This window comes from Notamacropus eugenii, chromosome 7 (genome assembly GCF_028372415.1).
Source record: "Notamacropus eugenii isolate mMacEug1 chromosome 7, mMacEug1.pri_v2, whole genome shotgun sequence".
NCBI lineage: Eukaryota > Metazoa > Chordata > Mammalia > Diprotodontia > Macropodidae > Notamacropus > Notamacropus eugenii.
Window position 1 is genome coordinate 52,380,705 of NC_092878.1, and position 13,092 is coordinate 52,393,796.

At 41.4% G+C, this 13,092-nt stretch overlaps 1 protein-coding gene across 1 annotated transcript in view; it reads right to left on the reverse strand.

Annotated features, from left to right (window-relative positions):
• Nucleotides 1-3,274: 3,274 nt before the first annotated feature.
• Nucleotides 3,275-13,092, reverse strand: part of LOC140513128 (sodium/nucleoside cotransporter 2-like) — a 39,490-nt gene continuing 29,672 nt past the window's right edge. Inside the window, exon 17 of the mRNA XM_072622483.1 lies at nt 3,275-3,474. Within this exon, the coding sequence (XP_072478584.1) occupies nt 3,339-3,474 (136 nt within the window). The 3' untranslated portion in view covers nt 3,275-3,338. The remainder of the gene's footprint in view (nt 3,475-13,092) is intronic.

A 13,092-nucleotide genomic window follows, 5' to 3' on the forward strand; every position in this document is an offset into this window, starting at 1 on the left:
TGACCCAGATACTGAAAAAAGTTTCAAGAGTTACAAATATTTTCTTTCCATGTAGGAACGTAAGTAGTTCGACTTTAGTAAGTCCCTTATGACTACTCTTTGCTGTTTACCTTTTCATGCTTCTATTTATTCTTGTGTTTGAAAGTCAAATTTTCTTTTCAGCTCTGGTCTTTTCATCAAGAATGCTTGAAAGTCCTTGATTTCACTGAATGACCATTTTTCCCCTGAATTATTATACTCACTTTTGCTGGGTAGCTGATTCTTGGTTTTAATCCTAGTTCCTTTGACTTCTGGAATATCATATTCCATGCTCTTTGATCCCTTAATGTAGAAGCTGCTAGATCTTGTGTTATCCTGATTGTCTTTCCACAATACTTGAATTGTTTCTTTCTAGCTGCTTGCAATATTGTCTCCTTGACCAGGGAACTCTGGAATTTGGCCACAGTGTTCCTAGGAGATCCTCTTTTTAGATGTCTTTCAGTGGGTGATCTGTGGATTCTTTCAATATTTATTTTGCTCCCAGGTTCTAGAATATCAGGGCAATTTTCCTTGAACTTTTCATGAAAGATGATGTCTAGGCTCTTTTTTTGGTCAAGACTTTCAGGTAGTCCCATAATTTTTAAACTGTCTCTCCTGGATCTATTTTCCAGGTCAGTTGTTTTTGCAATGAGATATTTCACATTGTCTGGTATTTTTTCATTCTTTTGATTTTGTTTTGTGATTTCTTGGTTTCTCGTAAAGTCGTTAGCCTCCATCTGTTCCATTCTCATTTTGAAAGAACTGTTTTCTTCAGGGAGCTTTTGAACCTCCTTTTCCATGTGGCTAATTCTGCGTTTTAAAGCATTCTTCTCCTCATTGGCTTTTTGAACCTCTTTTACCAATTGAGTTAGCCTATTTTTAAAGGTGTTATTTTCTTCAGCATTTTTTTGGGTGTCCTTTAGCAAGGTGTTGACCTGCTTTTCATGCTTTTCTTGCATCTCTCTCATTTTTCTTCCCAATTTTTCCTCCCCCCCTCTAACTTGATTTTCAAAATCCTTTTTGAGCTCTTCCATGGCCTGAACCCATTGAATATTTGTTTTAGATGTTTGCGATACAGAAACCTTGACTTTCATGTCTTTCACTGATGGTAAGTGTTGTTCTTCCTCATCCAAAAGGATGGGAGAAATATCTGTTCACCAAGAAAGTAACCTTCTGTAGTCTTATTTTTTTCTCCTTTTTTGGGGCATTTTTCCCAACTAGTTACTTCACTTTTGGGTCCTTTGTTAAGAGTATGGTATACTCTGGGAATCTGTAAGATCTCAGTTCCTCCAAGGTGGCACAATCAAGTGTGTACTGGTCTGGGCTCAGAGAGGGATTTTTGTGCTCAGAATCTTAGCAGTTACCTCTCCACAGCCACCTGGCCTCCAGTTTCACCAAGTCAGCACTGAGGGCCGATTTTCAGATAAGCTGGATGGGCAGGGCTGCCATTCAGTGTGAGACAAACACCCGTTCCCCAGGGCCTCCACACAGGGCCAAGGCAAGACTCAGCTCTTCAATGCTCCCAGGGGTTTTTAAGCTCCATCTGCTGCACCTGCCGTTGTGACCTCTGCAGTGGCTGACTAAGGCTAGAGCTATGGAAGGCCCTTCTCCCTTCCTGGCCAGCTGAAGAAACCCTGTCACAGACCTTTGGCGCCTGTGGGTTGAGGGATCTGCGAACCTGTTGCTGCTGGGACTGGGGATTCAGAGACTGGAGATTCTGCCCCCAAGGGCTGTTCATGAGCAGTGCCCAGCAGCCAAGCCTGGGCTGGGCTCTGCTCAGCATCCAGTGCAACAGATGTTTCCTGTCGGCCTTTCAGGTCACCCTGGGCTGTAAATCTCCTCCACTCTGTTGTTCTCCACTTCTGCTGCTCCAAAATTTGTTGAGAGTCCCTCTCTACAGGTATTTTATGGGCTGTTTGGGGAGATCTTGCGTATGTGTGTCTTTCTACTCCTCCATCTTGGCTCCACCCCCTCAAGAATGTTTTAAAGGAAACTTTAGCCCTCAATAAATATGCACCTACCTTTCAAACATGGCTATGTAAATTCATAAACCCCAACTTGACCACAAAACTCAGAGAAGCATTCCTTTCTTTCACTTACCCCAAATCACACACATAAAATCATATTTCCACTTTGTACCCTTCCAAACAACTTCCATGATAGAATCTGGGATTAAGGTACAAAATTTTATGTGAAATGTTTTTACTCCTTTGGTGCAGGGGAAAAAATTTGTCTTTCCTCCCATGGGTATTCACTTTCATCAGTGAACTGTGCAGCAAAATGAAATTTTTGAGTTTTACATGATTGTTAAAAGACTTTGGTGGATTAACTGGATGTTAGGACCTGTGAGCAATGATTCATATGGACTCCTACTCCATACCAATCAGTATTAATCACCTTGATATGATTCCATAGGGGTAGTGATTATAAGTTCCGTATTTTAGGTCCCAGAGCTCTGATCTGCAGATTGTAAATTCACTGCTTTAAGTGTAAGAAGCTAACTAGAGCCACTCCACCTTTGTTTTTTCTTGTTGTGGTGACCTGGCCCAGCATTGCTGAGATTATTCAGTAACTCAGAAAGTCTCCGAATTTATTTGTGTACCTCTAAACCACTCTCTCTTTTCCAGCATGGAGAGGTGACCATCTTATGACTCCTTAGTCAATGGAGATGCCCCATGCTTTATCCAACCCAAGATACTCTCTTCCACTCCACCCTGCTGATATACCATTTTTTGTTTGATACTTCATTTATGGCCCTCAAAGCAAGGCCTATCAATCAATGAGATTTTGTATCTTGTGTAGACCCTCTAGAGTGTTCAAATATTAAACCTGATATAAAACCTTATAAAAAAAAAATAAGGGCCTGGAGGAAGGGGGCATCTCAGATTGTGAGGAAGATCTGAGGTCCACTTCATTAGGAGGGGGAGTATAGACCCTTTTGTAAAGTGCCACTGGCTCAGAGCTCTGCCTCAGTTTCTTTTATTGTAGATTTGACAATTTAAAACCCCACAGAACCATGTATTAAATCAGTCTGGACATGAATAAGGAATTGGAAACGATTTCGTTTGAAGTGTAAAATCCGAGGGTTGACTGTATCAGAGGTACCAAATTTATGGCTCTGACCCTTGGGAACACTCAAGTGTAATTTGAACCTCGTTAAAATGTAATTGGGAAATGTTTATCAAAAGAAATAAAATATAAAACAACACAGATAACATTAATTTGTGGTTTTCAAAATTCATATACAGTTGCAGGAATTACTACTGAACTAGGTGAGCCCAAAGATCTTTCCAGATTCTATGAATTATGATCAAATATTGTTACACAAAGTGGCTGTTTTTGGTACAGCTGGCATGGTTGTAGAGTCCACAGCAGTCGGCAAGGGTGTTAGCACTGAATCCTGGGCTTGTCCAGACTTGTGAAAAAGGGAGCTGGCCAGTGTTGTTGAGTGGGATGCTGAAATGGAAAGCCAGAGACATTTCTCAATTGGTCAGAATTGGATTTCTATTGAGGAAAAATAAAACAAATAGCTTTTTTTTCTTTAGCTATTTCAGCTAATGGGAAGGAAACATTGACCAATCAGAAATAATCAAGTCACTTAGTGAAATTTATCACCTCCTTCAAGCCTAGGGTTGAATTTCAAGAAGAGCTCCCTGAACTTGGAGTTACAGGATCTGAGTTCAAATCTGCCCTCTGATACTCCATGTATCACTTTAAACAAGTCACTTATGTTACCTGGGCCTCAGTTTCTTCATCTGTAAAATGATAGGGTTGGATTAGATGAACTTTAGAGTCCCTTCCAGCCTTAGATTTATCATCTTTTCCTGTATTTTTCCCCTCCCTCCAGAATTACATACGACTAGAGAAAATGGAGCCCAACCTGTTGTTAATTTGGGCCACTGCCCAAAGCAAAGTTTTATGGCTGTGTCACACAGCATACATTCATTCCCAGAGAACAGGGAGGTGACAGCATCACCATGCATACACACCCCATGACCAAGTTATCCCTTTTTTGAGACTCCATTTCAAGAACAACTGAGTGGAAATGACCTTTCTATCCATAACCTAGAGGTCTAGTTTCCTTAAGATGGGAATCATCCTCTTCTGAAAAGATGCTTCAGGTGTCCTAATGCACCTTTCTAACTATAGGATGTTGTGAACTAAATACAGTCCTATTAATCATTATAACTAAAGGAAGATATTTTCCACAAAAGCTCTCTGGTATTTTGTGATGGCACAAAGATCACCCTGAATACATCAAAGCTAGGCTGGTACAGCATAAAGTCTGACAGGTCCTACTAAACTGGAGGGGACTATGGACTATGGCCTGATGACTGATTACACGCATGGCCAAAGGCCAGCCCCATTGGATTCAGAGAGGTTTATCACCAGAAGTTGACCATCAGAATGTAATTATTTTTGTCCACAACAACACATTCAGCTGTCTCCAAAGGCCTGGGAAGGGACTGTGATTTGTCTAAGTGAAGGGAACAGTCACACTGGTACAAGAGGTAATGGACATTAATTTTAATGGCGAAGTAAAATGGATCTCATATTAATCGGTTAATAATTTAAGAGGAAATTTAAGTTGAATAACATTTTAACTCTCTAAAAATGTAATGCAAATGTCATTTCCTCCATGAAGCCTTCTCAAATCCCCTTTGGACTCACACTATACTTTGTTTTACAACTCTGATGACTTACCTTGTCCTTTTGGGTATTAGAATATTTACCCTAATGTTTTGTTCCCCCTGATAGACTCTGAACTTCATGAGGGCAGAAACCTATGGAAATTTTACAAGCCCTATAATAATAATTTTGATGCTGTTCAGTCATTTCAGTCATGTTTGACTTTTCGTGACCCCTTTTGGGTTTTGTTGGCAAAGATATTGGAGTGGTTTGACATTTCCTTCTCCTGCTTCTTTTACAGATGAGGAAACTGAGGCAAACAAAGGTAAGTGACTTGCCCAGGGTCACAGAGTCAGTAAGAATCTGAGGCTAGATTTGAATTCATGAAGATGGGTTTTCATGACTCCAGGTTCAATTAGCAACTCTATCCCTGCACCACCCAGCTACCTTCATAATAAGTGAGCTTAGAGTCAGAAAGACTCAACTTCCTGAGTTCAAATCCAGCCTCAGACAGTTAGTGTTGTGTGACCCTGGGCAAGTCACTTAACCCTGTTTGCCCCAGTTTCTCAACTGTAAAATGAACTGGAGAAGCAAATGTCAAACCACTGTAGTGTCTCTACCAAGAAAACCTCAAATAGGGTCACAGAGCATCACATGTGACTGAAAAACAATTTAACAACAACAGCATGAAGCCTGAAGTATTATCATAGGAACATGGCTATAAAGCTGAAAGGGACCTCAGGGTCACCCAGTCCATCCTCCCCCATTCTACAAATGGTGAAAGTGAGGCCATGGGAAATTTAAGTGACTAGCTTAATTTCACCCAGGTGACTGGTGTCCTTAATACTTGAAGAAGACCAAAATGACATCATTATGTTGGAGTCAAGGTACATGTATGTGACTCTGGCTGATCCAAACACTATGAGTTCAGAGGACACTACAACACATCAAGCACAAATAGTCCATACGAACATTTGAAGTGAAGATGTTTCTAAATTTGTGCATCTCATGTTTCTTTCGAGCTACTACAATTCTGCTTTGATCATAGAGCATCGCACATTCTTTGATTTGAGCACACCATCCTGCACAGGGTTTTGCCAGTGTCTTCCATGTCTCACAATCTATTCTAAAGTGTTTTTTATTCAACATTTTTATAATTTATGTTAACCTCAAATATTAAAACTTAAAAAATTAGAGAAGAAAAGAAGCACTGCCATGAGCCCAGCAGAATGTAAAAAAGAATTAAAAATATACAGCTATATATTTATATTTCAAGCAAGCCTATATAATACATACTTCACACTGTAGAACTGTCTGTCTTCTCATTTCTTACCTGTAAGCTTTCTTTTATTCTCTGCTGAGCACTTTTTTTCTGTTATTTTCTTCTCCCTTCCTTCTCCCCCTCCCCTGAGAAGGCTACAATTTGCAAGGATACACACACACATATATACGTATATATATATATATATATATATATATATATACGTATATATATATATATGCACATATGCACACAAACATAGATGTATCAGAGATATAAACATACCTACCTACACTTAAATACACATACATATACTTCAATACGTATAATTATATTTATATATAGACATATACATTAACATGTATCTATATAAGACCGTATTACACATGTTTCACCTCTGTTTCTCTGAGGATGGATAATATTTTCCTTCAAAGACTTCCTTCGGTGGAGTAGAAAGATGCATATACACTAGCTCTGAACCCACAGCTCATAGAACATCTGTAAAAAAGAACTCCTGGTGAATTCTGGAGCAGCAGAGGCCATAGAATGGTGGAGTGGAGGAGATTTCTGTTCCAGAGAGCCCTGCAAACCTCTCGCAAAGGTCCATCATGCTGCGGACCCGGAGCCAGCCAAGCATAGCCCTGTCTTGGCTGTGCGGCGCTGTGAGGAGCAGATCCAAGCAGGCTTCGGGGATGGAATCTCCAGCGGCCACGCGTGTCCCTCCACCCACAGGTGACGGGGATTGGTGAGAGGGTCTCTTCAGCAGGTCAAGAGGGGAGTGGGGTGCCCCCATAACTCAGGGCCCTCAGGAGGCAGCAGTGGAGGCGGAAGCAGACCAGGGCTCCCCAAGCAGGCAGGAGCCCAGATCCATTGTTGAAGGTCTCTGCATAAATCCCCTAAGGCGGCCCTGCCCCCACCTGAGCACCTGAACTTAATCTCACACTGACTACCAGCCCTGCTCCCTCCTAAGCCCTGAGGCTGGGAAGCAGCATTTGAATCTCAGGCCCCAAAGTGCTGGCTGGGAGGATCCGGAGGCGAAGTGGGTGTGAAGAGAATATTCAGAAGTCAAGTCACTGCCTGGGAAAATGCCCAGAAAAGGGAAAAGAAATAAGACTATAGAAGGTTACTTGCTTGTTGAACAGGCATTTCCTCCCTTCCTTTCTGATGAGGAAGAACAATGCTTACCATCAGGGAAAGACACAGAAATCAAGGCTTCTGTATCCCAGCCCACTCAATGGGTTCAGGCCATGGAAGAGCTCAAAAAGGATTTTGAAAATCAAGTTAGAGAGGTGGAGGAAAAACTGGGAAGAGCAATGAGGGACATGCAAGCGAAGCATGAAAAACAAGTAAACACCCTGCTAAAGGAGATCCAAAAAAATGCTGAAGAAAATAACACCTTGAAAAATAGGCTAACTCAATTGGCAAAAGAGGTTCAAAAAGCCAATGAGGAGAAGAATGCTTTCAAAAGCAGAATTAGCCAAATGGAAAAGGAGGTTCAAAAGCTCACTGAAGAAAACACTTCTTTCAAAATTAGAATGGAACAGATGGAGGCTAATGACTTTGTGAGAAACCAAGAAATCACAAAACAAAACCAAAACAATGAAAAAATGGAAGATAATGTGAAATATCTCATTGCAAAAACAACTGACCTGGAAAATAGATCCAGGAGAGACAATTTAAAAATTATGGGACTACCTGAAAGCCATGATGAAAAAAGAGGCTAGACATCATCTTTCATGAACTGATCAAGGAAAACTGCCCTGAGATTCTAGACCCAGAGGGCAAAATAAGTATTCAGGGAATCCACAGAACAATGCCTGAAAGAGATCCAAAATGAGAAACTCCTAGGAACATTATGGCCAAATTCCAGAGTTCCCAGGTCAAGGGGAAAATATTTCAAGCAGCTAGAAAGAAACAATTCAAGTATTGTGGAAATACAATCAGGATAACACAAGATCTAGCAGCTTCTACATTGAGGGATCGAAGGGCGTGGAATAGGATATTCCAGAAGTCAAAGGAACTAGGACTAAAACCAAGAATCACCTACCCAGCAAAAGGGAGTATAATACTTCAGGGGAAAAATTGGTATTTCAATGAAATAGAGGACTTTCAAGCATTCTTGATGAAAAGACGAGAGCTAAAAAGAAAATTTGACTTGCAAACACAAGAATGAAGAGAAGCATGAAAAAATAAATAGCAAAGAGAAGTCATAATGGACTTTACTAAAGTTGAACTCTTTACATTCCTACATGGAAAGACAATATTTGTAACTCTTGAAACTATTCAAATTGCTCCCTCCTCCCTCTGCCCTCCCTTCCATCATGCCCCCCACCCTGCTTATCCCCTTCTCCCCCACTTTCCTGTATTGTAAGATAGCTTTTCATACCGAAATGAGTGTGCATTTTGTTTCTTCCTTTAGTTGAATGTGATGAGAGTAAACTTCATGTTTTAGTCCTAGTTCCTTTGATTTCTGGAATATCATATTCCAAGCCCTTCAGTCCCTTAATGTAGAAGCTGCTAAATCTTATGTTATCCTGATTGTATTTCCACAGTACTTGAATTGTTTCTTTCTAGCTGCTTGAAATATTTTCTCCTTGACCTGGGAATTCTGGAATTTGGCCACAATGTTCCTAGGAGTTTCTCTTTTTGGATCTCTTTCAGGTGGTGATCAGTGGATGATGTCTAGGCTCTTTTTTTGATCATGGCTTTCAGATAGTCCCATAATTTTTAAATTGTCTCTCCTGGATCTATTTTCCAGGTCAGTTGTTTTTGCAATGAGATATTTCACATTATCTTCCATTTTTTCATTGTTTTGGTTTTGTTTTGTGATTTCTTGGTTTCTCACAAAGTCATTAGCCTCCATCTGTTCCATTCTAATTTTGAAAGAAGTGTTTTCTTCAGTGAGCTTTTGAACCTCCTTTTCCATTTGGCTAATTCTGCTTTTGAAAGCATTCTTCTCCTCATTGGCTTTTTGAACCTCTTTTGCCAATTGAGTTAGCCTATTTTTCAAGGTGTTATTTTCTTCAGCATTTTTTTAGGTGTCCTTTAGCAGGGTGCTGATCTGTTGTTCATACTTTGCTTGCAAGTCTTTTATTGCTCTTGCCAGTTTTTCCTCCACCTCTCTAACATAATTTTGAAAATTTTTTGAGCTCTTTATGACCTTTTCCCAGAACTGATCCCATTGAGTGGGCTGGGATGTAGAAGCACTGACTTCCGTGTCTTCCCCTGATGGTGAGCACTGCTCTTCCTCATCAGAAGGGAGGTTAGGAGAAACCTGCTCACCAAGAAAGTAACCCTCTATAGTCTTGGTTTTTTTCCCTTTTCTGGGCATTTTCCCAACCAGACTTGAGCTCTGAATATTCTCCTCACACCCACCTTGCCTCCGGATCCTCCCAGCCAGCGCTTGGGGTCTGAGGCTCAAATGCTACTTCCCAGTCTCAGGGCTTTGGGCGGGGGCAAGGCTGCTAGTCAGTGTGAGATTATGTTCGGGTGCTCAGGTGGGGGCATGGCCGCCTCACGGGCTCAGTTCCCTCAGGGGGTTTATGCAGAGACTTTCAACAATGGATCCGGGCTCCTGCCTGTTTGGGGAGCCCTGGTCTGCTCCCACCTCCGCTGTTGCCTCCCGAGGGGGCCTGAGTATGGGGGCACCCCACTCCCCTCTCGACCCACCAAAGAGACCTCACCAATCCCTGTCACCTGTGGGTGGAGGGGCCCCGTGTGGCTGCTGGAGATCCCGTCCCTGAAGTCCGCTCAGATCTGTTCTTCTCGGTGCCGGGGCCGGGGCAGGGCTGGGCTGGGCTTTGCGTCCGCAGCGTGACGGACCTTTTGCGAGAGGTTTGCAGGTCCCTCTGGAACAGAAATCTTAACCGCTCCGCTGTTATGTGGCTTCTCCTGCTCCCTAATTTATTGGCAGCTCTTTAATACAGATATTTCATGGGCTGTGAGTCCGGAGCTAGCGTATTTGTGTGTTTCTACTCTGCCATCTTGGCTCCGCCCCCTGTCTAGTTATTTTAAATAATCTAAAACAATACTGATTAATATGGTTGATATGGTGTACTTTCTCTATTTTTCTCTTTTGTTCTAACTTGATGTGAGATCATGATTACTAACTCTGTCTTTTTTTCGCTGATAAATTCAACTCCTGATCTTTGCTTTATGTTTGTGGATATCTCTTATTTCCTCTCCTGACTAATCCTGACTCTCCTACCTTACTCCTACCTGCTTCTTTGCCCTTCTATTACTTCACCTATCCTCCACCAAAGATCATTCCGTTATCCTCTCCCCACTTCCTATCCCCTTGGCCTTTTATTTCATTATGAATTTAGAACATTTTTATGTACTTCTAGATTTATATGTATTGTTCCATTTTTAACCCAATCTTTAAGGAAACAGAGTTCTCGAACGACCAGCCCTCCTCGCCCTTCTAATTCCTCTGTATCAATTCTTCCTCCGGCATTTCATTTATATATGGTAATTACTTGTTTTTCCTTTTCCTAGATGGTTTATTTTTTAGTATCATGTCATACTCAGCTGTACACCAAACTTTCTTTCAACCTACTGAATTACTCATAATAATCTTAGATATATGATTTATGTTTCCTTGCATAAAAAAATAAAGTCTGTCCTTATTGAGTTCCTTGTAAATAGTCTTTGATGTTTACCTTATATATTTCCCTTGGATTTTATATGTCAAATTTTCTATTGTTTTCAGGGCTTTTGCAGCAAAATCCTGAAAGTCTGGCAATTCTTTGAATACCCTTTTTTTCTATTCAGGATTATGCTGGGTATGATATTTTTAGCCACAACCCTAGTTCTTTTGTTCTTTTATATAGAGTGTTCTGAGACCTGTGGTCTTTTAGTGCAACTGCTGTTAGGTCTTGTGTGATTGTAATTGTGGCTCTGCCATATTTAAATTGCTTTTTTCTTGTACTTTGCTTATACTGTTTTCTCCTTGAGGTGGGGGGGTGTCAGAATCTAGTTATGATATGCCTCTAAGTTTTCCTTGTAGGAAATCTTTCAGGTGATAATCAATGGATTTTTTCTATTTCTACTTTCCTCTCTAGTTCTAACACTTCAGGACAATTTTTACCCAGAATAATAAGTTTGGCCTCTTTTGGCACCCTGATGATAAAGGTCTCCAAGTCTTCCTAAAATTTTTCTTCAGCCTCACCAGGGTTCATCATGGTGGGAGCCTATGCACTGAAGGTGGCGATAGGGTGCTTTAAGTAATGAAGCAGCAGGTGCAGACACACTGTGAACTATAGTCACAACCCTGAATACAGGTGGCTCAGGCCATAGGGTCATCTTCCTACAGGACTCAATCTGCAGTGAGATTTGGCAGCCCACTGGATGCCTGAGAAGCATTTTTAAGCACTGCACTATTCACCTCCCAAGAGGCTAGAAAAAGTGCCCCTAAGGGTACCTAGCTGGATCCTGGACTGCTTATTGCAACAGGTGAGGATCCTACTCTGGGTGGTAGAAATACAAAAGAAGCACAGAAGCTTTTGCAGAGATGATTCCACTCATCATCAGTACACAGAATGTGCACATGTTTATGGACAATAAGAAATCCAATAGTCCTGAAAGATGAAAGCTCTTGTTGGGAGAAAACTCAGCTGATTTCACATCCAAACAACAGCTGTGAGAGGATCAAGACTGACAAATGAAGGCCAACTTACTGATGTTGGACCTATACACATGTTTTTTTTCTGGAGTGGCTGAAGTGATGTGAAACACCATGAGGTTGGTGTATGATTTACAATAGAAACTAATCGAGTTGACAAGCTTGTTTGCCTCCCAAAGGACATGACAGACCATGATTGGTACTTTCAGTAAAGCACCCCCTCAATACCGTCAGTATACATGCTTGCACCATGATGAACCCTGATAAGGTAAAAGAAAATTTTGGGGGTAGAGCCAAGATGGCAGAGTAGAAAGATGGACCTGTAGATGCTTCCTGACATATCCCATAAAATACCTATAAAAAATGGCTTTAAACGAATTCTGGAGCAAGAGAAGTCACAAATTGAAAGAGTGAAAGAGCTTTCTACCAAAGACAGCCTGGAAGGCCAACAGGAAATGGCTATCACCCCAAGGGTGAAGGAGAGCACAGCCCAGTGTGGGTCACAGGGCATGGCAGGGACAGAACGCAGAATAGACTTCAGGGCACAAGCAGCAGCTGCAGTTCCCAGATTGCTCAACTCACAAATGCCACAGACAACTTCAATGGTCAGTGAGAAAGTTCCTTCATCCAGGAGAAGGGAACATGGTCTGGATTGCCTTCATCAGCCACTACTGAGGCAGTGCTCGTTTTTGGAGCCCTCTGCCTAAAGCCCCTGAGGGAACTGAGTGGCTGATCTGAATCTCAGCCCTGAGCTCAACCCTGGGGTGAGGAGGAGTGCTGGTGTGGTGGAGGTGGAGGCAGATGTGGAAAGGGAATTCTACTCTCAGTTTCGGGGCAGAAAAGTTTTTGAATGTTCCCAGAGCAGTACGTAGGCCAGGAGAGAACTAAACCCCTCTCCCTTGATTGTCCCATCTTGGAGGAATTGAGAACTTATAGGTCCCCACAGTATATTCCCCTTGACAAAGGACTCAAAAGTCAAGTAATTTGCTGGGGAAATGTCCAAAAAAAGGGAAAGCATAGGACTATTTCTTGGTGAACAGGTATTTTCTTCCATCCTTTCAGATGAGGAAGAACAAAGCATGCTGTCAGAGGAAATCAAGGGTTCTGCATCCAAAACCTCCAAAATCAATAGACAAGGGAAGAGTTCAGAAAGGATTTTGAAAATCGAGAAAGAGAGGTGGAGGAAAAATTGGGAAGGGAAATGAGAGCAGTGCAAGAAATCATGAAAAGTGAGTCAACAGCTTGTTAAAGGAGACACAAAAAAATTCTGAAGAAAATAACACCTTTCAAAATAGGCTAACTCAATTGACAAAAGAGGTCCAAAAAGCCAACAAGGAGATGAATGCTTTAAAAAGTAGAATTAGACAAGTGGAAAAGGAGGCACAAAAGCTCCCTGAAGAAAAAAGTTCTTTAAAAATGAGAATGGAGCAGATGGAAGATAATGACTTTAGGAGAAGCCAAGAAATTACAAAACCAAACCAAAAGAATGAAAGAATACAAGATACTGTGAAATATCTCATTGAAAAAAAAACTGACCTGGAAAATAGATCTAGAAGAGACA